This window comes from Castanea sativa, chromosome 1, assembly GCF_040712315.1.
Source record: "Castanea sativa cultivar Marrone di Chiusa Pesio chromosome 1, ASM4071231v1".
Taxonomy (NCBI): domain Eukaryota; kingdom Viridiplantae; phylum Streptophyta; class Magnoliopsida; order Fagales; family Fagaceae; genus Castanea; species Castanea sativa.
Genome location: NC_134013.1, coordinates 70,020,505 through 70,045,987, shown reverse-complemented (window position 1 = coordinate 70,045,987; position 25,483 = coordinate 70,020,505). Strand labels below are relative to the sequence as shown.

General features: G+C 34.3%; 2 protein-coding genes across 2 annotated transcripts; both read left to right on the top strand.

Moving 5' to 3' along the window:
* Nucleotides 1–375: 375 nt before the first annotated feature.
* On the top strand, nucleotides 376–1,440 carry LOC142633258 (uncharacterized). Its single transcript, XM_075807476.1, has 2 exons — nucleotides 376–918; nucleotides 997–1,440. Exons 1-2 carry the CDS (start codon nucleotides 376–378, stop codon nucleotides 1,438–1,440), a joined length of 987 nt encoding a protein of 328 aa, XP_075663591.1.
* Nucleotides 1,441–6,219: 4,779 nt separating this feature from the next.
* Nucleotides 6,220–7,431, top strand: LOC142633247 (uncharacterized). The gene has a single exon (XM_075807468.1). It carries the CDS (start codon nucleotides 6,220–6,222, stop codon nucleotides 7,429–7,431), a length of 1,212 nt encoding a protein of 403 aa, XP_075663583.1.
* The last annotated feature ends 18,052 nt before the right edge of the window (nucleotides 7,432–25,483 follow it).

Genomic DNA, 25,483 nt, shown 5'->3' with positions numbered 1-25,483 from the left:
GTTAAAAGTGCTGAATGCTGATATTATGGTCTTTAACCCTCAAACTGGTTGTAAGATGGATTTTGGCCCAAGTAGAACATGATACACTGTTAAGTTACAATGTCTTGCACAGCACACGCATGTAATGTGGAAAACTGGGATAAAACAATAAGATACTATTATGAGTGTATAACCATATGCACAATCTAAACTATATTTTCTCTTTGTGGGAAGGTAGGCATGGCACTGTGAGGGCGGCGCAGTGACATAAATCTCAAGGGGTCTAGAAGTAAGAAGAAAAAAATGGTTGACCATAGCGATTGGAGGCCATGGTCAGAGCTCCCTGAGGCTTTGTTTGATTAGATAAAGAAGTCGCTAGGTGCTATAGAATATCTAATGTTTGGCTGCGTCTGCAGAAGATGGAGGTTGTATGCTGTAGCGCACAGGCAAGAGTTTATGATGTCCCAACCTCCGCTTGTTGTCTTCTTATCAGATCGTGCTCAGAGAGCTTGTTACTTCTATAGCATCTTTGATCAAAGGTTGTACAAGGCAACATTGCCTAACCTTGTTGGCAAGTCATTTTCAGGGTTAACTTGTGGGTACATGATCATGAAAGATAAGAAAGAAAGGAAAGAGTCTCACATTTGGCTTTTGAATCCTTTTACAAGACATGAACTCTGTTTTCCTGGCCCTCTTAGGCATAGGCATTATCGAACTTTCATCCTTGCGTCTTTAGCTACACCTTCCCGGGAGTTCGTTATTGTAGCAATTGGCCCAGATTTACAGTTTTGTAGATCCACAGATGTCAATTGGACTGTCCATGATTTGAATGACACATTTTTTAGCAGTTCTACAGACTGCCCTCGGCAATCGAGGTTTGAAGATGGAGTTGTGTTCAAGGGTAAGATATACGTTTTAACCAATCTTGGTGAAATTGGGGTACTAAGCCTGAATTCTCAACCTTATGTGACCCTGCTGGAAGTAAAAAGCATTTGATATAGGAACCCTGAAATACAGTTGCTTGCTTTTGATGACAAGCTCTTAATGATTCATAGAATTGGCTCATATAAATGGGAATTTGAAGTTTATGAGCTAAGTTTTGTGAAGATGAAATGGATGAAGATGCAAAAATTGAAAGATGAAGCTTTGTTTCTAAGTCTTAAGACCTCAGGATTTAGCAAAGTAACCAAATGGAGGGGTGGCCAGCAACCTATGAATTGCATTTACAATCTTTGTTTGAAAGACGAATACACCTTACAATTCTTGGATGGTAATTTCTCAAACTTTCCTGAATCTTTCCCCCTCATGAAAGAAGAATGTGATACTTACTTTGCATCAAAGTTAGAAGTTCCAAGGTGCAGAATATCTCTCCCAGATACTGCCTTAGATGTTCCATCCTGGTATTTCCCAAATCTGTCTTGCAACGTAGACGCTCTCTCTTATAACTACTTAACTAGTTAGGATTTCTTATTGTTCATGTTCCCTACCCTTTATCTGTCTTGCAATGTGGTTGCTATCTCTTATGACTAGTTAGGAATTAGGATTACATATTGATCATGTACCCTACTTAATCAAATCATTTTGGTAAGGGCTTGAAGCTTATATATATTTTGTTGCTTTTCATTTCCCTTTCTTTGTAACTCTTGGGTTGCTGCAGGCTTTTATTCTTTTTCTTTTTTTAGATATATGTTTTTATTATTGTTAGGTCAGTAGACCTGCTTCTGTGAGTTCACCACCACCACCACCACCACCCCACTTGTGGATGTAGATAAAGGAAAATAAATATTTATTTTTTGAGGTAAACTGTAATTCATTCAAACATTTGGAAACAATTGTGTATTTTTGTTAGCTTAAATAATAAAGTATTTTATCGTTGAAAAAATATTTGAAGTTTGAACTTGTCTACGTTATAAATTAATTGGTGCCTTAGTTTAATAATAAAATACAATTATAATAGAGTGAATGCTATAAATTAAAATTCTAATTTATTTAGGGCCATAGAGCTGGCCATTGTCTAATAACAGGCAAACAGCAAAGATGAAACAAAAGATGGAGGCTTTCAAAAGTTCAATCTGCCTTCATTAATGCTCCTCTCTTTAAAAGATCAGCCCAAAGTTTGGCTGTTCCATAGCTAAAATAAGGAGAAACACTAAAAAGATTAAACTCCCCCAAAAAATTATAAAAAAAAAAAAAAAAAAACAGATCATGCAAGCCCAAGACCCATCAGGCCCCATCTGTCAAAATAACCAGACCCAAATTATAGATGAAGCCATAGAGGATAGCTTTGAAAGTAGTTTTACAAGTTATTATTCTAATATAATAGACTATATCACTGAAGCTAATTTTGATGTCTCGCCTCATAATTTTACATGTTATTTTAATATATGTTTCCAATTGAATTTGAATTTTATTATATGTTTAATCCTTCTATTAAAATCCTAATACATTATATTTAAAAATAATAATAATAGACTATATAATTTCATATATAAACACAATTACACAATCATAATAAATATATATTAATAAATACTATATTTATTGGATTTTATATTTAGATAAAATAATAAAATATTTAAGAAAATCATGGTATATTGTCCAACTTTACCGTGCAATTTTCTGTCTAGTTTATTTATTAATTGTTTTTTTTTTATACAAAATAGAATTTCTATCCTAGTCCAATTTAAGTGTATATGTGTGTGAAGCTCTCTCCTGAAAACATGAATCTCGGCTTTTGCCCTCCACACCCTACAAATATTTATACTTGTGAAGTGACGACCGCACTAAAAGTGCGCGGTGGTCATTTATTAATTGTTGAAGTGTTACCATTATTCAATTAATTTATTAGGCTTTTATGATAAAATTTATGAAAAGTGTAAGTTTACCATATTAATCTAGTAGTGATTGTTGTGGATACAGAGGACTTTAAATTATTAATAACATATTATTTTATGGAAGAAATTCTGTAACAACATTCTTTATTTAGCTTATCAAATATTTATGCCACATTACTGTACATCCTTGACATGATAGTTATTTTAGTATAGGTTCTTGTGGAGTGGGGGAGTAGGACAGAGGTTCAAATCTTTAAAAAAGAATTTCACATATATATACTTAGATTAGATTAAAGTATAAATCTAACTCAACTAATCGTTTTACTCTCATGAACCAAAATATATTTATATTTTTTACAACTCAATTATTTTTATGGGATTTCCCTCTATTTGAGGGTTGAGAAACTGTAGGGAAACAAAATAAAAGTACGGAAGAGAAGTTTGAATGATATATTAGACTTGTTATTTAAAGGACTTTTTCTCAACTGAGCTAGCTTGTTGTATCAGTAAAAAAAAATCCGAAATAATAAACCTAAGCTAAATTAAGTAGGCTGGTTACATTTGTTATGTGGAGCTTCAACTTGAAAAGATCTCACCGTTAATGTACTTGCCCGATTTATAACGGGTCAAGTAAGTTGTAGTCACCTGTCAAATACGATGACCCGTTTCATAATGTATCAGATATGGGGTTTTAATTGAGTATTGTTGAATATACAAAATTTGTTGTGTCCATAAATTTTATATTTTTAATATTAAGGTTACTAAAAAGTTGTCATGTCATTTATTCTCTAACCAAGTATGCATTGAGATCCCCCTAAAAAAAAAGAAAAAAAAGAAGAAGAAGTATGCATTGAGATTTGAGACTACCAACCGTTAACATAATAACCAATAATACTATTTTTTTTTATGTATCAATGGTGCTCACTTAAAATTTGATAATAGTAAAAATTATTATTTATTAGAGTAATGATCATTTGTTAAATAAATAAATTTTAATATTTTTTTAGAGTAATGCTAGGAATTATTCAAATTTACTTCATAAATATTAGGAAAAATTACATTTCACTGTTTTAAACTATACTTAATATAACACTTTACGCTATAAACTTTTCGAGTGCACATTTTGCATCCCAAACTATGACTATTGTTATACTTTGCACCTCGATGTTAAATTTGCTGTTAACTTGAATGGAAATTCAAAGTTTAGGGTCCGAAGTGTGATCAATGGTATAGTTTAAGGTGATAAAGTGTAATTTCTCCATTATTTTTAAGGGATTGAGAAGATAAAGAATTATGTTTTTTCATGTGGTGCCATACTTTTCCATTCAAGTTGAGAAAAATTTGATGCTGGGATATAAAGTGAAATCGAAGGCATACTTTAAAGTAGTAAAATGTAATTTTCCTAAAAATTATAAATTGATGTGTCACTAATCACTAAAAAGTGAAAAGTAATTCAATTATATACTTATTAGGTATTAAAGTGGTATAAAAAATTTGTTAGTACATTACCATATTAGCTATGTTGAGATTGGGATTTCAGAATCAATAATTATGTTAGTAATACACATTTTGACACCCACTTTGCCAAGATTATTCAACAGTAATAGACTGTGATAAGTTGTTTGTTACTATCACATAAACTCTTTTTTTTTTTCACTACTTATAATTTATCACATAAATGTATAGAACAATTGTAACAAAATGCATAGAGATGATTTGAATAATAATATATTAAAAATTTTCCTTTATTATATATATTCTTATTATTTAGTTTATCGAAAAAGTTAAGCAGTTGTTTGGTTTAACCAAAAATATATGCCACGTAATACATGGCGGGAAAACTAGACCAATGAACCGCCAAAATTAAAAATTGAGTGGCATTTTAGCTGTGCTTAAATTAGTTGTCAGTGTCACAAGCAACATAAATTACCAACCAACAAAAACAAGAAAAAAAGAAAAAGCAGAAGCTACAGCCACCTGATCATTTTACTCCGGAAAATATTGGAGGTAGCTTGGGTTTTCAATTTTCACATACAACTTCAAAGCAGGTTCTTATCCAGATATTTGTTTCTTTAAAAAAAATTTAATATCACATATATATATATATATATATATATTTTTTTTTTTTTATGTACTTTCCCTCTCTCTAGGGGCTGAGTGAATAGAATCTATATCTTTGAAAAAAAAATGTTTGAAATAGAATCCATGTTGCAGTTGTGCCTGAAAAATAAAATGTAGCTCAATAATCAATTTTTTATTATGACTTTTACCTCAGAGCATCTTTTGAGTATCCATTTATGTGTGTAACTTTGAACTTCGTTCTGTGTTTTTTTTTTTGCTCCAAATTAGTTTTGCCTGATAAAAGTGTTGAATGCTGATATTTTGGTCCTTAACACTCAAACTGGTTGGTTGTAAGATGGATTTTGGCCCAAGTAGAGCATGGTATGCTATTAAGTTTAAATGTCTTGCACAAGCATGTAATGTGGAAAATTGGTTTAAAAACAATAAGATTCTATTATGACTAATGAGTGTAGAATAGGGAAGGACCAGGATTTCAAGGTAGGGGGCTGGGGCCAACAAAAAGAAAAGACACAAAACACTATTGTTTCTTAATATATTATCTATGAAAAAGGAACTCATGCTCTTTTAAATCTTCAAAATCATATATGATTGAAACTATATTAAATGTCAAAGCTATATTGCTTTCAATGTATAACATCAAATGGTCAGTCAAAAAATTATTTTCCATTTTGTTACGAAGGTTAGTAGAAACTAGAAGAGTAAGCACAAACAAGTCTCACCATTCTATCCAGTTCTCACTAACCATTGACACAATTCAGATAAATTTTTTTAATGATAAGGGTCCTTCTTTAACATTTGTTTGTCATAATTTGTAAAATCTTGTGGATAAAACTTCTTTACCAACAAAGATCACTAATTCTGAAAGATTTTAATGCCTTTCAAGGTTCTAAAGCTAAGCTAAGTCTAAGTAACTCTATTGCATCCTTAGTTCCTTACTAAACCAATAATTTAGCTCTTGTAGTCGAGAATTTATTGCAGCATAAAAAATATTAACTCTATAATGATGCTTAATTGTAAATTCATCTTGTTAATTACGAGATTGATCTCGCCTCCCAACATAACAAGCATTCATATTTAGGACATCAATGTGATGCTCCTCACAAAATGATATCACAGTGGTAAGTAAGCCACCTCATCCATCATCTATAAATTTTTGGATTAGTGCTTTAGTAGATGAAACTAAATGCATGGCATATATTGTTAGGTTTAAATGTCTTGCACAAAAATGTAATGTGAAAATTTGGGTTAAAAACAATAAGATGCAATTATGAGTGTAGAACCATATGCACAATCTAAACTATATTTTCTCTGTGGGAAGGTATTCATGGCGCTGCGAGGGTCCATTGACATGAATCTGATGGATTCTAGAAGTGAGAAGAAAAAAATGGTTGATGATAGTAATTGGAGGCCATGGTCAGAGCTCTCTAAGGCTTTGTTTGATCAGATAACGAAGTCAGTAGGTGCTATAGACTATCTAATGTTTGGCTGCGTCTGCAGAGTATGGAGGTTGCATGCTGTAGCGCACAGGCAAGAGTTTATGATGTCCCAACCCCCACTTGTTGTCTTCATATCAGGTCAAGCTAAGAGAGCTTGTTACTTCTATAGCATCTTTGATCGAAGGTTGTACAAGGCAACATTGCCTAGCCTTGTTGGCATAACATTTTCCGGGTTAATTTGTGGGTACATGATCATGGAAGATAAGAAAGAAAGGAAAGATTCTCAAATTTGGCTTTTGAATCCTTTTACAAGACATGAACTCCGTTTTCCTTGCCCTCCTAAGCCTTATTGTGCTATCATCCTTGCGTCTTTAGGTACACCTTCCCAGGAATTCATTATTGTAGCTATTAACCAATTTATACAATTTTGTAGATCCACAGATGTCAATTGGACTGTCCATGATTTGAATGGCACGTTTTTTAGCAGTTCTACAGACCGTGCAGGGCAACGATGGTTTACAGATGGAGTTGTGTTCAAGGGTAAGATATACGTTTTAACCAATCTTGGTGAAATTGGGGTACTAAACCTGAATTCCCAACCTTATGTGACACTGCTGGAAGTAAAACGCATTGGAGATTGGAGTTCTAGAATAAAGTTGCTTGCTTTTGATGACAAGCTCTTAATGATTGATAGATTTGACTCATTTCTGTGGAAATTTGAAGTTTATGAGCTAAATTTTGCAAAGATGAAATGGGTGAAGATGCAAAACTTGAAAGATGAAGCTTTGTTTCTTAGGACCTCGGGATATAGCAACATAACCAAATGGAGGGGTAGCCAACAACCTATGAATTGCATTTACAATCTTTTAGTGGGAGAATACGGATACACCTTACAATTCTTGGATGATAATTTCTCAAAGTTTCCCAAATCTTTCCTCTTTACAATGAAAGAAGAATGCAATAGTTACTTCGCATTAGAGTTAGAAGTTCCAAGGTGCAGAATATCTCTCCCAGGTACTAACTATAATACTTTATCCTGGTATTTTCCAAATCTGTGTTGCAACGTGGACGCTCTCTCTGATAACTACTTAACTAGTTAAGATTTTTTATTGTTCGTGATGCTATCTCTTATGACTAGTTAGAATTACATGTTGATCATGTACCCTGCTTAATCAATCATTTTGGCAAGGCTTGAAGCTTATATGTATTTTGTTGCTTTTCATTTCCCTATTTTTGTAACTCATTGGTTATCATTGAGAGAATTTTTTGCAACTTGGGTAGCTAGAGCCTTTTTTTTTTCTTTTTCTTTTTTCAGATTATTCTATTATATATAAATCTTTCAGAAGTTCGATTTTATTATTGTTAGATCAGTATACCTTCTGCTTTTGTGAGTTCACTACCACCACTCCACTTGTGGATGTAGATAAAGGAAAATAAAAAGGGGCTGGGGTCAGAGCTTTATTTTTGAATGATTGATGCTTTTTTTTTTCTTTTCTTTTTTTAATATGTAACAATTGTGTATTTGTTTTAGTTGGGACTATGTTTTCACTGTAAACTAATTGGTATCTTGGTATACCGATTAAAGAGTAATTATAATGGAGTGGATGTAATAAATTAAAATTCTATGATATTTATTTTTTTATTATAAAAAGTAGGAACAAAACAATCGTGTCAATAATCAATATTACAAAATGGATCATAGAGCGTACAAGATGGGTCTTAGAGCTGGGCAGCATTGTCTAATGACAGGCTAACAGCAAAGATGAAAGATGGAGGATTTCAAAAGTTCAATCAGCCTTCATTAATGCTCCCCTCTTAGCAAAAAGATCAGCACAAAGGCTGACTTCTCCATAGCAAAACTGAGGAGAAACACTAAAAAGATTAAACTCCCAAATACAAGGGAATTTTATTTTGACGTATAAATAAATGAAAGGTCTCAAATCTAAATCAACCTCAATTTCTTTGTATTAAAAATTATCTCATTTTGATCAAGTTGTATTATATATGTAAATACTGGAAGTAAGATAGAAAATTTATAGAGAGAGAATACCTTCCATGGCTTTAAATACAAAATAGAAATTACAAATTTTAGGGAGAGAGATTAAAGAAGAAATTATATGGTTTGATTGAATTTTTCTAGAATATCCCTTATTTACGTAGTATTACATTAATTTGTCCCAATTTGGTTCTTCATCAGATGGCTCTTTTCACCGATTTTCTTCTTTTGGTCAAAATTGTCGTGCTCAATCATATAACTTGCGTGCGCATACACACGCATATAGAGATGAAAAATCCCAAATTCAAATCCAAAACTTCAAATGAGAAATAAAATTACCATATCTTGTTCAAACAATATTTGATACATATGAACTGGAAGCAAGAAAGAGACAAAGAAAGAATACCTTCTATGGTTTTATATAAAGAGCAAATATTATGGATTTTAGAGAGAAATTGAAAACGAAATTCCAGGTTTAAAAAAAAAAAAAAATCTGTAGTAAACCCTTGCCTTTTAAAATATATAATTTTTTAGGAAGTCATTTAATTATAAGACATTAATTCAACCAAAATGGTTACCAAATTGGTTTTGGCATGCTCATTCCATATTCTCATACTAAATAATAGGGCAGTTGGTTTTCAAATAAATAAAAGTTATAAGTTGAAAATATTTTGAGACTTAAAAGTCTCAATTTCTTCCTAAAAAAAGAGAAAGTTCCAATTTTTTTTTTAATAAAAAAAATATTGAGACTTTTTTTTATGAGGAATAATTTTTTTTTTTTTTTTGAGAAAGAGTTTCAACCTATGACATCTACTCCTGATAATAGCTCTTAATTATCAAACCAAGACACCAATCAATATTTGGTGTAAGCGGGGATTGAATCTCAGATCTCTTATTCAACCATCAGAGAATTTACCAATTGAGTTAACTGGAACTCACTTATGAGGAATAAATTGAGACTTTTAAGTAGCATAAAATGGTTTGTTTTGAGCATAATCATTAAGTTTGACAATAGTGTGCACAAATTGAGAGCGTAATTAAACAAAGGGAAAGAAGCGTGTAACTAAAAATAAATAAATAAATAAAAGAAATGACCAGGCTTTAAGTGGTTTTTTTTTTTTTTTTTATATATACAAGATAAAATTTCTACTCTAGCTTAATCTAAGTGTATATGTGTATGAAGCTCCCTCCTAGAGACTTAAACTCTGGCCTTTGCCCTCTACACCCCACAGTAGCTGACTGTGGATGTTTAAGAACATATCAATTTAGGCGTGATGAACATAAAATTTTAATGGGAGAAGTAAGCAATTGAGTAATCTCCCTCACCTATTTTAACTATCAAATTTATTACATAAAAAAATAAGTCTTTCTACGAGATAAATTTAAGGCGAAAACACCATTTGCTCCTTACACTTTGGGGTCACGATCAATTTAATCCCTACATTTTGAGAGCAATTAATTTAGTTCCAGGTATTTTCAAGAAACAATCAATTTGGTCCATACCGTTAGATGACTAACAGAATCTGGTTAGGTGGCAAACAAAATGCACACGTGGCATAAATTAAATTAAAATATAAATAGTCCTTCCATGTTTGCCCTTCCACATCAGCTTCCACTACTACTAATCCCACTCCACGTGACTCTCACATGACCCACTTACCATTAACACCCTCCTCACTAGTCAGACAACTCAAATCCAAATGAATTCAAAACCCCCAAAATGAAATTTCAAATCCCTAACCCACAATGAACATGAACTCCTTCATAGCCACAGTTCTTCTCACCTAATCCCCAAGATCAAAGCTCCTCTCATCTCGCCAATTCCACTCTCATCTCGCCGACTCCATTGTAGATTCCCATTCAAGCTCCTAACCCACATAGAGATGAAGAAATGGAGAACCTAAACGTCAATGACAAACCCAAATAGCTGGGTAGTTGTTATGCGTACTTTCTTTGTGAGTTTTAAGAATAAGTATTTCATAATATTATCCCACTTATAATGGGTTTGTGACAAATTGTTAATTAGAATGATATGTGGGTCACCATGTTTGTTCGTATACATGGTAGCTAATTAAGCTTTTATTTAGAGGCTTTCGTAGAAACAATCGAGTTGAATTTTGTAAAATCCTAATTGAAGTGGACCAATAATTATGCTTCTTAAGTTGATGAGAAAGCAAAGAAAATAAACTACTATAAAGTACACCACATTTTCATCAAAAATTTCAAACAATTGTGGCAGAAATTTTAAAACTTCAACAAATTGAGACATCACCATTACCCAGTAGTTGTGTTCCTCAAATTTTGATTTGTCCCTTCACAAGTAACTGGCTCTTTAAAGAGCAAAGAAATCAAGGTAAGGACATAGGTGAGTTACAGGGTTGTTCATCAATGGTTTCGGTCTGGAATCACCAGAGTTTGCGACATGAGAGTAGAATTAGTGAGAAGAGATTAAGCTTTGATCGTGGGGATTAGGCAAGAAGAGATGTGGCTATCAAGAAGGATTTCATCTTGGGTTAGGGTTTGAAATTTCATTTTGGGGATTTTGAATTCAATCAGGTCTGAGTTGTTTGACTAGAGAGGTGGGTATTGATGATAAGTGGGTCATGTGAGAGTCACGTGAGATTAGTAGTAGTAGAAGCTGATGTAATTAGTTTGACGTGGAAGGACTATTTATATTTTAATTTAATTTATGCCACGTGTGCATTTCGTCTGCCACCTAAGCAGATTCTGTTAGTCATCTAACAATAGGGACCTAATTGATTGTGACTTAAAAATAATAAGAACCAAATTGACTGCTCTAAAATTATAAGGACCAAATTAACTGTGATCCCAAAATATATGAACCAAAATGGTTTAAAGTACACATAGATGAAGTTAAGGAAACCATACTAGCTAGATGAGAGTTTGCCTTGAAATTGACCATACTATACACACAATGCTGTTAAAAATCCAATTCAAGTATTTATTACCTTTAAATAAATTTAACTTGTACAACTCTAACATATCACGTTCACCGCCAATATGGCTAAATTGCATGTACCGTAGTTTGCTGTTTTCCTTGCTAAACCTTATAGAATTGGAAACTGTAGCTACTTACAACTAATTTCCTGATCAACTTTTTATTGTTTGTCTACTTTGTATCCGTTCCTTGTCACTAAGGATCATTTGGCAATTTTCATCACAAATAGGCACAATCTAATATAAATCATTCAATACTCTTTGAGATCCAAAGTATCCCAATGACCAAGCACCGAAGCACGCTACAATATCATTGCTCATTAGGATCAATCATGCTCCCATTGCAAGACTAGTACTTGTTAGAAGTATGTGATTAAATAATTAAACTCACTATATCCCAATAGTTTAAATGTTTGGGACAATCGATAATTTAACATAGTATTATAGCAGGAAATGGTAAAAACATTCCAATCCAAAACCCAAGATTATATTAGTTTATTATTAAATGATGAGACTAAATGTAGATGTGCATTATTAACCTCTTTGTAATATAATTTTTTTTCAGCGACCCAAAATCATTTCGAGGGTTTCTTTTTAATTTTTATTAACCTTCACATGCATATCCTGCGCTGGGTAGTAGAGGATAAAATCCTTTTATCTTGTTTTTGGAACAGCCGAACAGCCAACACGACACTATTGATGTGCCACAAACTTTGGGAAATAAATACTTTGAACGTTTGAATATTTCTTTTTAAACTAAGGGATATGCTAACGAATACCCTTAGAATATTGGTTAATAATCCATTTGAAGAAAGTTTTTATGAAAAAAAAAAATTAATGTTTTGACAGTTTTTTTCATTTTCCATAAAAGTAGTGTCAAAACTTTCCTAAAATGGATTATTAACCAATGCCCTAAGGGCACTCGTTAACATGACCCTTAAAGTAAAACCAAAGATACACAAAAAACAAAAAACAAAAACAAAAAACAAGAGAAAAGTACATTTTTTTAATCTCAAATTTTTTAAGGTTTTTTTTTTTTTTTGGACTTATTGTCTCTAAGGACTTTATGTTCCTACTACCATCTGTCATCTAATTAATGTTGGGTTTTATTGTGTCAATATGTAATGTTCGAGTTACGGTGCATGCATGAGAAAATTCTATTTTTGTGTACAGAGTATGTGTACTATATGATTGAAGAAATGTCAGAATGAGTAGAATTTATATGGTGCTCTTATTGTGATATTTTTGCAGCAGCCAGCAATTGTGCCTAAAATAAGAAAATGTAGCTCAATAATCAGTTTTGTTATGCCTTGCATCTCAAAGCGCGTTTTAAGCATCTGTATATATGTGTAATTTTGCACTTCCTTGGTGAGTGTTTGACATCTTCTAAGAGCATTCTTATCAAGAATGCTAAATATTTTAGCATTTAACACTTCAAAAACCTACTTTATCAATTTTAACATATCATTTTACAATCCACCAAACATCAAACATTCTATTTTTTTTACAATTTCATTTAAATAATATTATTTTTATTTTATCACTTTCTCTCTCTTTCCACCACTTTCTTCTCAACGGCTAGCCACTTTCAGCCACCATCAACATTCAACAGCAAACCCAGACCGGCCAACCCACTACCATCACAATCAGCATCCATCCAAAAATCAATCCCATAGCAAAAAATAAATAAATAAATAAAAAATAAAAATAGCAACAACAATAACAAAAACTAAACTAAACTTGAGAGAGAGAAGCTCGCCGTGAGAGGAAGAGAGGGAGGCGGAGGATAGAGCGGCGAACAAAACCCACAAACCCAAGACCCACGGCGGCCACGGCAAGCAAAACCCATCAAACCCAAGACCAACACAAGTCACAGCACCACCGTGAAGAGAGAGAAATCTTCGATTAAAGGAGTGGAACCCGGCAAAGGATAACCCATGAACAATTAGACCCACGCTTCGACCCAAGAACAATCAGACCCACGCTTTGATCCACGCTCCAAACCAAAAACCCACACTCCGACCCACGACTCCTTCGATCCACGTAGACCCACGAAGAGAGAACAAAGAACAGAGAATAGAGGGGGACCATCAGATGACATCGGACCACCATTGCCGAACCAAAACCATCGCTGGATTACATCCATCGATAGAGAGAAGAGAGAAGGGAGAGAGAAAAGAGAAGAGAGAACTGAAAACGGAGAGAGAGTTGTGAGAATAAAAAACTATTTTGTTTTACAATTCAGGCTACATTAGCTTGTATTAATACAAGCTCACTGTAGCAGTATGGCAAAAATTTTACAATTTGAAAGCTTTGATGGAGTTGTTTTTTTGGTGTTTTGATGCTAAAATTTAACATATACCCCTTTTAGCATCCTTAATGGGAATGCTCTAAAAGATGAATAATATAACATGTTTTTTAAGTCTAAATGTGTAGCACAAGCGTGTAGATGTTTATTTAGATTCATAAATAGAATCTGATCAATATTTCCTTTTGTGGGAAGGTAGGCAACTAGCTAGGCATGGTGCTGCAAGGGGGCAGTGACATGAATCTCAAGGGGCAAAAATTCCTTTATTGCATTTTGTTTATCGAAAAATTTCCTTAATCACATTCTTTTTCGTTCTGTGTATCAAAAAAATAGATCTTCTTTTCTTAATTACATTCTTTTCATTTCGTTTATCGATAAAACTAGACCCATTATTTTTTTAGTTTATGAAAAAAAATTTAAGCCACGAAATGAATGTCAGTTAAATTGACGACCACTGAAGTTCCAAACCAAGTTATCATATCAAACCTAAAAAAATTAAGTCCGGTTTGAATTTTGATTGCTTTACGGCAATAATGTATCTTATAAGTGGGTGACATGAAACAAGAACATACCCCAAAACAAAGAGTCATAGACAAAACTAGCTATAGCCACCTGGTCATCACTACAAGACGTTAACCCCCTCCCCCATTCTAAATTTTCTTTTTGGTAAGTCCCCATTCTAAATTTTCTACATACTATGCAGCTCAATAATCAACTTTATCATTCTGTTTACCTCGTAGCATGTTATATGAATCGATATATCTGTCATTTTGCGCTTCCTTAGTTATGTACTTATGTTTTTTCTATGGTTTTCTATGATGAGTATTGAGTGGGGTTTTGGCAAATTATTATGGTCAATACTGGGGAGAATACTATGCTATACATAAGTGGGTGTAATGATTCTGAGGGTCTGTTTGGGATCTGTTTATTTTGTTGAAACTGAAATTTGTTTGCTAAAAGTACTATAAGTAAAGGTAAAAGTTAGCTGAAATAGTACAGTGAGACTCATGAATAGTATCAAAAAGTACAGTAGGGCCCATAAATAGTAGCAAAAATAAGTTGAACGGTAAAATAAGTTAGTAAAAATAATTTTTGCCAAATACACACTGAATCTAGTAGTTTTTTTTTTTTTTTAATTAGTGTTATATATGAGAAAGACCAGGGATACAACTTTTGTGCAATAATTCTAAATATAATTTTGATATAGTAGACTATGAGTGGAAAAGAAAATATAATGGGTCTATATAAGTGATTATCCACCGTGCATGGACATCCACCTCAACAAGTTGTGACAAATAGTAAGGGCCTAAAAGAATTAGTGATATATAGTGTAACATCTCAGCTTTAAAATAAATAAATAAATAAAATTATAAAAGGTTATATTTTTTTGGTGCCCCAAGTGCTCCCACCTACCCCACTGTCCCACGCCAAACATCTCACACACTACTCCTTCACTCTCTTCGCCGGCTATCCCTCTTAAAGTGTGTTTAGATACCGCTTATTTTGCTGAAATTGAAAAATTATTGTTGAATTATTACTGAAAGTACTGTAGATAAAGGTAAAAATTAGTTGAAAAAGTACAATGAGACCTACAAATAGTAGCAAAAATAAGCTAAATAGTGAAATAATTTTAATTTTTCATCCGCATCCAAACGCAAACTTGATCTTATCTTGTTTTCTTTCTTTTCTTTTCACTTAAACACACATACTCCTCTCCCTCACACTCTCCCACGGTACCCACTCCACACCATCATTTTTCCCGCAAGACCACCAGAAAATCCTTAGAAACCTCTAAGCATCATCATCCCTTTTATTTGAAGTAAATATTTCTAATCTTTTTTATGGATTTTATGCTTTTGCTAGAGGTTCCTTTTATCTAAGCTTTGATAATAATATTCATGTGATTTATGAGTTTTGGAAGTGATATTATGTGTTTATATGTATGGGTTTTGTCTTGGTGGATTTATTTGATGAGTGGGTTTATAGTTTTTACAATGGTGGTTATTTAAGTGGTGAAGATTTGGAGGTTTTGGCTTCTTAATGTGAAATAAATAGTGAATATAATTTTTATTGATTATTTGGAGCTAGTTAAAGATTCAAATTGTTTGCCTTGGAGGATATTATGATTTTTGGTATCATGGGTCTCTTGTTGATGTGGTGTAAATCTTGTGTGAAGTACTTATAAGGTGTTGAGGTTTTGATGTTAGAGATAATACCCTGAATGACTTAAGTTTATAAATTGGAGTCTATGCCTTGTAAATTAATTTGTTGAGAAACTTTAAAAGTGGAATACATTATTAATGAGATTAAATACTAGGCTTGCCTAATCAATTGCTTATTTGGAAAATTTCTAATTTGTAGCTAGATACAATTTTAAGCTTTATGCTTATTGTGATAGGTTTACTTGATATTGTTTAGGTTCTAGCTAATCTCTTTTGGAGTTTGGAGAATTAGGTTTTTTGCGGGTTGCAAGGAAAGTAGCTTTTTAACGGGATTTTTGGAAAATAACCATGTTGTATAATCATTATTTTTGGGTTAAACACATTTTGAGAAATTATTTGGGGAACTGTCTTTTTAAAAAAGTGTTGTGTTGTGATCCTATTATATATGATTATGTATGAAAAGTACATCATATTTGGTATTGCATTTGGGGAAATGCATGAATTGTTGACATGAAAAATATGAGCATCTTTGATTTAATCTTTTGTAAGGGCACAATTTGGCTCCTAAGCCCAAAAGGTAAAATGATCTAGGTCCAAAGAGCCCAATATAATCAATTTGTAGAGAGTGGGTTAGAAAATTGGGCTCTAATGAGTTGGATAACAATTATAGTGGGTCTAAATGACAAGAAGACAAAAATAAACTGGTTTTATCCAAAGAAAACCATCCTTGGCACAATTCGAGGAGATTAGTTCTTGTATATATTTCCTTTGAATTTGATTACAAGTCCAGTTCTTGTTGCTACAGTATTTTTCTATCAATTCTTAGATACCCCTCTACAATGGGATTTTCCCTCTTTATATTGCCTTTCTTTTGTTCCATCTCTGCCATCCACGTGTTGATCAGATGGCTAGCCCTTATCTTTGTCCCATCAGCACCTTCTTGAAGCTTTTAAAGATAGCTGTAAGGCTGAATATGACTGTTCATGTATCATCTCCACATTAATGTGGCCATAGATTTAGTTGCAGAGCATTCAATGCGGTGGCAACAGCTTTCTCATAGATATTTCTTACTTTCCCATTGCCTTATCCCTTCTTGATGATTATCCTTACCAGTAGAACTACCCAGAACGCTGCTCTTGATGGCAGGCCCGCCCTTTTGACCTCTGCTCTGACAAGCTGAGGTGTCATTTGCTCTCGAGTCTCCTTCCTGAACCCTCACGACCAGACCCCTTTCTTCATTCACTAGTGTGGACTTCCGCGATGACATTTACCTGTCTTTGGACTACTTGGCGTCCCCGGACAGGGCCCACGGCCCAATATACACTACTGGGCTTGTCATCCCTACATCTTTGATAATGAATTCATGGATTTTATGGTATATTGGAAAATTTAAAGGTGTTTGTCTTGTCTTGTATTATTTGAGAATTGATAGAAAATTTTGTTGACAAAGAATGAATTTGGAAACCTTACAAACTTTGTGGAAGTTTTGCTTGTTTAAGGTTTTTCTGAAACTAACCGGATATAAATTATGTATTTCAAAGTACATATAACCTGTGAGCTTTATGTGGTTTTAACCCTATGCCATGTGTGATTTCCTGGTGATCACCCGATTTGATTTCCATAGTGTGACAATGGTGTCAGATCCAAGTCAGTGTCCTTTCACTTTAGATGACGCGTTATTCCCTGCCCCCATAAGGGAAGAGGTTCCTTGATTATATGTGGGTGAGACTTTTGCCAATGGGGCCAAAAGAGAGGTCCTATTTGACGCGTTCTCCCTACTGCTCATGGTGGGAGAGAAAAATCCTTAAGGGTATGGGTGAGGTTGCTGCCCATTGGGCCAAGAGACAACATACCAGAGAGGAAAATATCATGCCAATTGTGAATGAGTGGATCCCTTGACTGGTCTATATGGTAGTGTGGTATCTTTGTGATAATTTACCTTATATTAGATTTTATGGCTTTGGAATTATATCGTTAGTGCTCACAGATTATAGTATATAGTTTCATGGTATTTATTAATTTTATTTTAAGAAGTTGTATTTCATATGTAATCATTTTTGTCATATTATTATTGTTTATTGAAAATGATCTTGCAGTATTTAGTTAGAAATTTTTCAAATTAAAACATGCTTTGTAAACTGTTCATCATCATCAAACTTGCATTTTTCACACCTCCATTAATTATGCTACTTACTAGGCTCTATATCATCCCATTCTTTTACAAAAATTTTCAAAGTAGGTAACGATCGTTTTGAGACATGTTTTTGTGGCTAGTAATAGTTAGACTAACTATTGATGGAGACTGGACTTTTGTAACGTTGATCTTTAGATAAAGTACATCCTATAGTAGGCTTCACTAATTCTTTTGTATCTAATAACGGTGATGACTTTTATTCCCACTGATGGGACAAGTTGATGATATGTAATTATATTTTTTCAAACCTCCATTCTTGTGTAACCAATGGTCCTTGCAATTATTGCATAGAGCTCTGACTTACTTTGAGAGTATCTTTAATAAAATTATTATGAAAATTCTTGATGTTGAACTTGGTATGAATTGTTTGGATTAAATTGTCAAAAAGGAAAAATCTACACGTACCTTTGCAATGTATTTCTCATGCTTTGGACCATTTTGGATTTGGGGCGTGACATATAGGCATTAATATTTATTTTCTCTTTATGTGAAGGTAGGCATGGTATTGCAGGGGGACAATGGCATAAAGCTCCACAGTCCTAGAAGTAAGAAGAAAAAGATGGCAGACAATAGTAATTAAAGGCTATGGTCAAAGCTCCCTGAGGCTTTGCTTTATCTGATAACAAAGTGGTTAGGTGCAATAGATTATATCATGTTTGGTTGTGTCTGCAAAACATGGAGGTTGTATTTTTTGGCATACAGGCAGGAGTTTATGGCATCGCAGCCTCCACTAGCTATCTTTTTACCAATTCATTCTAAGAGGGTTTGCTATTTCTATAACATCTTTGATCATATGAGGTACAAGACGAAACTGCCTAACATTAGTGGCAAATTCTGTTCAGGAACCACTTGTGGGTACTTGATCTTGGAAGACAAGTATAAAATGACAGATTCACAAATTTGGCTTTTGAATCCTTTTACCAGGCATGAACTCCGTTTCCCTATATCTCTTATGCTAGCACCTTGTTGTCGTTTAATCCTTGCTTCTTTAGGTATGCCTTTGCCAGAGTTCGTAATCATAGCTCTTTGCAAATTTTGCTTAAAGATACATTTTTATAGATCTACAAATGCCAAAGGGATTGCATTTCATTACAATGACAAATTATGTAGTAGTCCTATTAATGCCCCATGAACAATTGTTAATGGAGCTGTCTTCAATGGTAAGATATATGTTATATCTAGTCATGGAAAAATTGGGGTACTAAATCTGAATTCACCTCCTAATATGACCCCTCTGGAAGTAGAATGCATTGCAAATTTGAAAGGTGAACCATATTTATTAGGTTATGATCAAAAGCTCCTATTGATTGATAAAAGTGGAAGTAATTTTGAAGTTTATGAGCTAAATTTTCTAAAGATGGAATGGGTGAAGATGAGTAACTTCAAAGATCAAGCTTTGTTTCTTGGCTTTAGTAAGAACTCAAGATTTAGCAGCATAACCAGATTAAATGGTAGTCAACAATCATCTATTTACACCTACAGTTTTGGATTAGAGGGCGATTACATCCTATTGGAGATGTTGGATGGTAGTAATCATGAGTGCTCACAGTTACCTTTCATGCGAAGAAATTATATCCAATCTTCATGTGCTTTACCATCCTGGTACTTTCCATCTCAATCATTCAGTGTGGAAGACTAGTCATGATTTCTTCTTATTCACCATTCATACAACTCATGTATTGAATGTATGATTTGGACAAGTGTTTGAGGGGTTCTGTATATTTTGGACAAGGTTAACTTGTGGTTGTGGATGGATAACTTGCAAATTGTACAATCTCTTATGTAAGATGAAATCCATAATGATTATTCTCTTACTGTTAACATAATTTTCCTTGAGGTAGTACATTGTTACTTTTATGGCTATTGTCACTGGTATTGGCTTGATTATTTATTTCTTAATAAAATTCAAGAAAGCATTGGACATAGGAGGAAATATGGAAACGTTTGCTTGCTTTTGACGACAAGCTCTTGATGATTTATAGCATTGACAGAATGGCATGTTAATAATGTTGTTATTATTATAAACACAATTTCCAAACCCTCCCAAAAGCCTAAGACTCAATACCATACAATGGATTGGAAATTGAAGTAATAATTTGGAAATATCCAAGCAGGATGGCCACAAAAAGCAAAATGCCATTGATCTTGTCGAGCTTCTACATATATACTAGAACAAATAATAATACATTAGTCTCTTCACACATGTTCAGTTATTTAATAATATATATATATATATATATATATATATATATATATATATATATATATAGAGAGAGAGAGAGAGAGAGTTTAAAAGCTATTGTATGTTTTTATTTTTCAGTTATAGCCTATTTAGATTGAGAGGGAAGAGAGGGGAAGTAGGGGAAGAAGGGTGGAGTTAATCAGATATTAGGCTAATTTTTAACCAAATGGACCATTAAACTAAAATTTTAAATATTTTTTTTAGAATAAAGGGAGAATGATATTGATGGTTGAATTGAATATGCACCTTCAGATTGATTTATTCTTGTAAAGTTGTGATTTATAACTATATTTTATATTGGTTTTATTTCATGACAAAAAATGTTGTATTTGCTTTAATTTATTCATTGTATTTTATGGGATTTTATTGTATTGGATTTAGTATTAAGTTGGTGAAGAATCGAGCATAAAATGAAGAATTAGTGGATTTCGTGAGTGTCTCGCTAGAAGCTTACCCACAAAATGGCCACGTGAGAAGCACATGCTGGAAGCTGAAGAGTCATGCTAGGCTATCAATTTCACGAGTGTCTTGCGGGTAAGGTCCCGCGAAATACTCGCGAAACATTCTACCTGGATGATTTTTAAGTGTGACTTTCTTACCCTTCACCTATATTATATATACCCTTATTACCCACAAAAGTATGAGAGATCATTCAGAGAGAGAAACCCTAGATAGGTTTTCTACAACACATACATCCATCTTTTAGAGATAGAGCTACTCATCCTTAGTGAGAAATCATTTAGCCTCTTCTCCTTCCCTCTCCCATTGTCATACCTTAAGAGGATATTTGTACCTAAACACAACCCACACCCAATCTGAGTGTAGAGAGTGTTTTGGTGCTTGGGAAGCTTTGGGGATTTGCCAAAAGAAGCCGGTGAGGCTTAGCGGATGCAATCGGGCGTATTGCAGGATCTAGAAAACTAGATAAGACACGGTTCCGAGAAGCCTTGTTGGAGTAGGAGCTTAGAGGGCTTAGGTGCATTAGGTAGATTAGGCTTGGAGGGTCTCTTGCTATTCGTGTATCCCAACTTATTGTCTAATGGATCGATTTACTGCTTGAAGGGCGGCGGAGAAGTTTTTCACTAAGTTCTTCAGTTTCCTCTTTGATAACGCGTCTTGGTTATCTTGTGGTTACATCTCTCTTCCCTTACTCTTGTGCTTTACTTTTATTATTTGGTTATTCATGTTTATGCACTAAAGTAGTTATCAGTTATTGCGCTTCATTTACTTTTGTTCCGCACTTAGATAAGTTAGAGTAAAAGCAATTTAGCCGTAATTTTTAATTGAGGCTCTAAACAAGCTTTTGTGTTTTCACACAAATTCGAGCTTTCAATTCTCTTTACCCATTCAAGAGTAGAATATATCATTAACAGTTCTCTTCGGTTGCAGTGAACTTTGATGAGGAATGTTATGGGCTTTTTGCCTAATTTGTGAGGTGAATAATATTAATATATGGGCATTTTAAGCCAACCTGTAAGGTAGTAGATATTTGGGCTTATGAGCTCTTTCATTCCACATCCATCTTGGTGAATGGGGAAGCCTTAGAGTTGATTTATCCCTCGAAAGGGATTAGGCAAGGAGATCCGCTATCCCCATATTTGTTCATCCTTTATATGGATTACCTTAGCCAGCTCATTGAAGAGAAGTGTCATATGAAACTTTGGCAGCCGGTTAAAGCTTCTCAAAGTGGACCAGCATTCTCTCACCTATTCTTTGCTGATGACCTTGTTCTCTTTGCCAAAGCAGACTACATCAACTACTTAGCTACTAGGGATGTTCTTTGATGATTTTTGTAGCCTATTCGGCCAAACTATTAGTGAAGCCAAGTCTAGAGTCTTCATTTCTCCTAATGTGGATAGAGATACAGGAGAGTCCCTATGTGATATCCTTGGTTTTGCATCAACCTCGAATCTTGGTAAGTATTTAGGAATTCCCATTAAGCACGTGAGCACCTCTTCTTGAGACTATAATTTCATTTTGGATTGGGTAAAATAGAAACTTGCTGGTTGGAAGGCCAATTTGCTATCGATGGCCGGCCGAGTTGTTCTCATACAAGCTTCCACCGCGGCTATCCCTTCGTATGTGATGCAATGAACTCATCTCCTTGTTAAAATCCTTGAAGGATTAGATCGGGTCAATTGCAACTTCCTTTGGGGTTCTTCGGAGACAGCTAGGAAGGTCCATGGGGTTGGTTGGCAAAAGGTGGCAAGACCCAAAGATGAAGGTGACCTCAGATTGCAAACTGCTAAGGGAAGGAATGTAGCCCTTCTTGCAAAACTTAATTGGGGGTTTAATAATGAAAAAGAAGCTCCTTGGGCTAAGGTCCTAAGAGCTAAATACTGTAATAGCATAAGATTAGCTTCACCTAATGCTAATAGGCTTCCTTGTTCCCGAGTTTGGGCAATGATGAAGAAAGGTAGGGAAGTGTTCAATGCAGGTAGAATGTGGATGGTTGGTAAGGATAGCAAGTTGAGCTTCTGGTATGGGAATTGGACTAAGAAAGGACCCCTTCGGCATCTCATTCAAGGCCCTCTAAACAGTGAAGAATCCAAGTGGGAAGTGAAGACCTTATGATGGATACGGGGTGGGACTTTAATCAGATTTCTTTTGTGCTCCCTTCAGAGGTGAAACTCATGATCCAAGCCACTCCAATTCCTTTAACAGGCAAAGGAAGGGATAGTTTAGCATGGAGGACCAATACTAGAGGTGTTTTTGATCTCAAAATTGCTTATAGCCTTGTTAATGGTTATGCCCAAGACTTTGCCTTCTCTGCTAAATGGATTTGGAAAGCAAATACATTGCCTCGAATCAAAACCTTTATGTGGTAGTGTGCTCACAACAGCTTAGGGGTGAAGGGCTGCCTTTTCAGAAAAGGGATGGGAATTGATGATACATGTTCTATTTGTCAAGAGGGAGTAGAAATAGTGATGCATGCTCTTAGGGATTGTTCTTGGGTCAAATCAATCTGGAGGCAGTAGGGTGTGTTGCCTTCAAACCAAGATTTTTGGAGACTAGAATTGCAGGATTGGTTGGTCTATAATGGGAATTTGACTCCTTATGTTACTGCTGGGATTTTGCCTTGGAAGATGATCTTTCCTTTTGCATTATGGAATATATGGAAGAGTGGAAATGGGTGTGTTTTTAGAGGGAAAAACTCAAGCCCAAATTTAGCTGAGGAGATTGTAAACCAAGGGATGGAGTTTATGTACTGTGCATCATCGCCTAGGGACCTGACTCGCAGCATCATTAAAAGAGATAGGTGGGAGAAGCTGCAGGCAAGTTGGAAAAAATTAAATACAAATGGAGCTTCTAAGGGTAACCCGGGTTTGGCAGGTTGTGGAGGAGTGGTTAGGGATGAGAATGGAAGGTGGATTGCTGGGTTTTCAAGGTGTATAGGGGTGACTACTAGCTTTGAGGCTGAGCTTTGGGGGTTTCGGGAGGGTCTCATTATTTGCAGAAACTTAAACATTCATTCTCTAATTATTGAACTTGATGCTAAAACTATCAAAATAATGCTATTTCGCCAATTTTGGATGACTACAAGCAATTGATGCTTCGGTTTCAACAGGTTCAGCTTAGGCATTGTTTTCGCCAAGCCAATTCGTTGTGCGAATATGTTAGCTAGGATGAGTATTGATCAATATGCTGAGTTTATTTATTTTAATTGTCCATCTGTGGACATTAGAAGTATTTTAGATGAGGATGTTGTTGGTCTGTATGTGAACAAGGTTTGCTTTGTAACTAAAGTTCCTGGTTAGTTTGTTTGAATGAAATCGTATTTTAACCAAAAAAAAAAAAAAAAATGCCTCCGACAGAATTTCTACAGCATCCATATCACAAGATGTCCTAACTAACACAATTGCGATTGTATTACATTTTTTGGGTAACAATTTGGATGTATATACACACACAATGCAGTTATAATACATTTAATTTTTGGGGAGGAAAAGTTAGAATTTTTTTATGTCAGTTAAGTTATAAGACTTTTAATAAAACATAATATAAAGTTGTGATTTACAACTATGTATTTTTGTTGGCTTTAATTCCGTATCAAATTTGATTGTAATTTTGTTCAATCATTTCCCAGTATTTTTGTGAGATTTAATGTAAGGGCTGTGTTTGTGTGTGAGAGTTTAATGAAGAATCTATGAAGATGTGGTTTTCACGACTAGACTTGCAACTGACTCGCAACTGATGACTCGCGAAATAAGCCATGTGAGAAGCAAACGCTGGAATTTGAAGAGCCTTTGACAAGCTGGTTTTTTGCGAGTGACTCGCGACTCAGGCTAAGTCGCAAGTGACCCATGAAACCCACTACCTGTTGCTTTTTGGAATGTGACTTTTTCCATTCTTTACCAACACTATATAAACCATCATTACTCAAGAAATGTAAGAAGAAGAGTGAGTATTATTGAAGAAACTTTTGAGAGAGAAACCTTAGCCAAACACTTGAGAGTTAGAGATTGTTTTACCCACAATCCTCTACATCAGTTCTCTAAAGTTTCCATCTACTCCCACCTTTCTATTTACACATCCTTGAGAGGTTCTTAGCCTAAATACTTACCTCACTCATTTTGAGTGTTGAGAGAAGTTTTGGTGCTTTTGGGAAGCATTGGAAGAAGCCATTGAGTGGCGGATACAATCGAGGAAAATTGTGGGATCCAGATAACTAGCGAAGACAAGACTCCGAGAAGTCTGTTGGTAGAACTGTAAACAATCCGAGCTTTGTTGAGTAGTGAATGTTCAAGTTTGGCTTGACAACAAAAGTAGAATGTTCAAGCTTGGCTTGGGCTTGATACGAGCCTACAAATAATGTTCAAGCTTGAGCTCGTTATAAAGTATAAAAGCTTGAACTCGGCTTGGTTTGGCTTGATTCATTAGTCAAGCCAAGCTCAAGCTCAATATCAAGCCCAAACTCAAGCTCAGTATCATGTTTTTGAGCTTGATCTCTAACACAAGTATATTATCAAGCCTATATCAAGTTTATTATCTAGCCTATTTGGTTTTGATGAGTGGTCTCAACTTATAATTAATTAAAGTCTTAAAAGGATATGAGCTTACTTGTCAAGCTCATATCAATTTTATTACCAAATTCATAAATAAGCTTAGGCTCAACTTACTTTATTACTTTTGTATCGAGCCTTGGCATTCACAAGCTTGTTCATGAACAATATTTTTTACTTAGACTCTGCTCGTTTATTAAACATGCCTAAAACTAAAGCTTAAGCTTGGCTTGTTTATATACAAACAAACATGGACGAGCTTTTTATCAAGCTAAGCCCTTGCTGTTTA

Bases quoted from the DNA above. Each gene is read 5' to 3' on its own strand.
- LOC142633247 (XM_075807468.1), top strand. From the start codon at position 6,220: ATGGCGCTGCGAGGGTCCATTGACATGAATCTGATGGATTCTAGAAGT.
- LOC142633258 (XM_075807476.1), top strand. From the start codon at position 376: ATGTTTGGCTGCGTCTGCAGAAGATGGAGGTTGTATGCTGTAGCGCAC. The intron at 919-996 runs GTACTAAGCCTG...CCTGAAATACAG, and splicing joins CCAATCTTGGTGAAATTGGG to TTGCTTGCTTTTGATGACAA.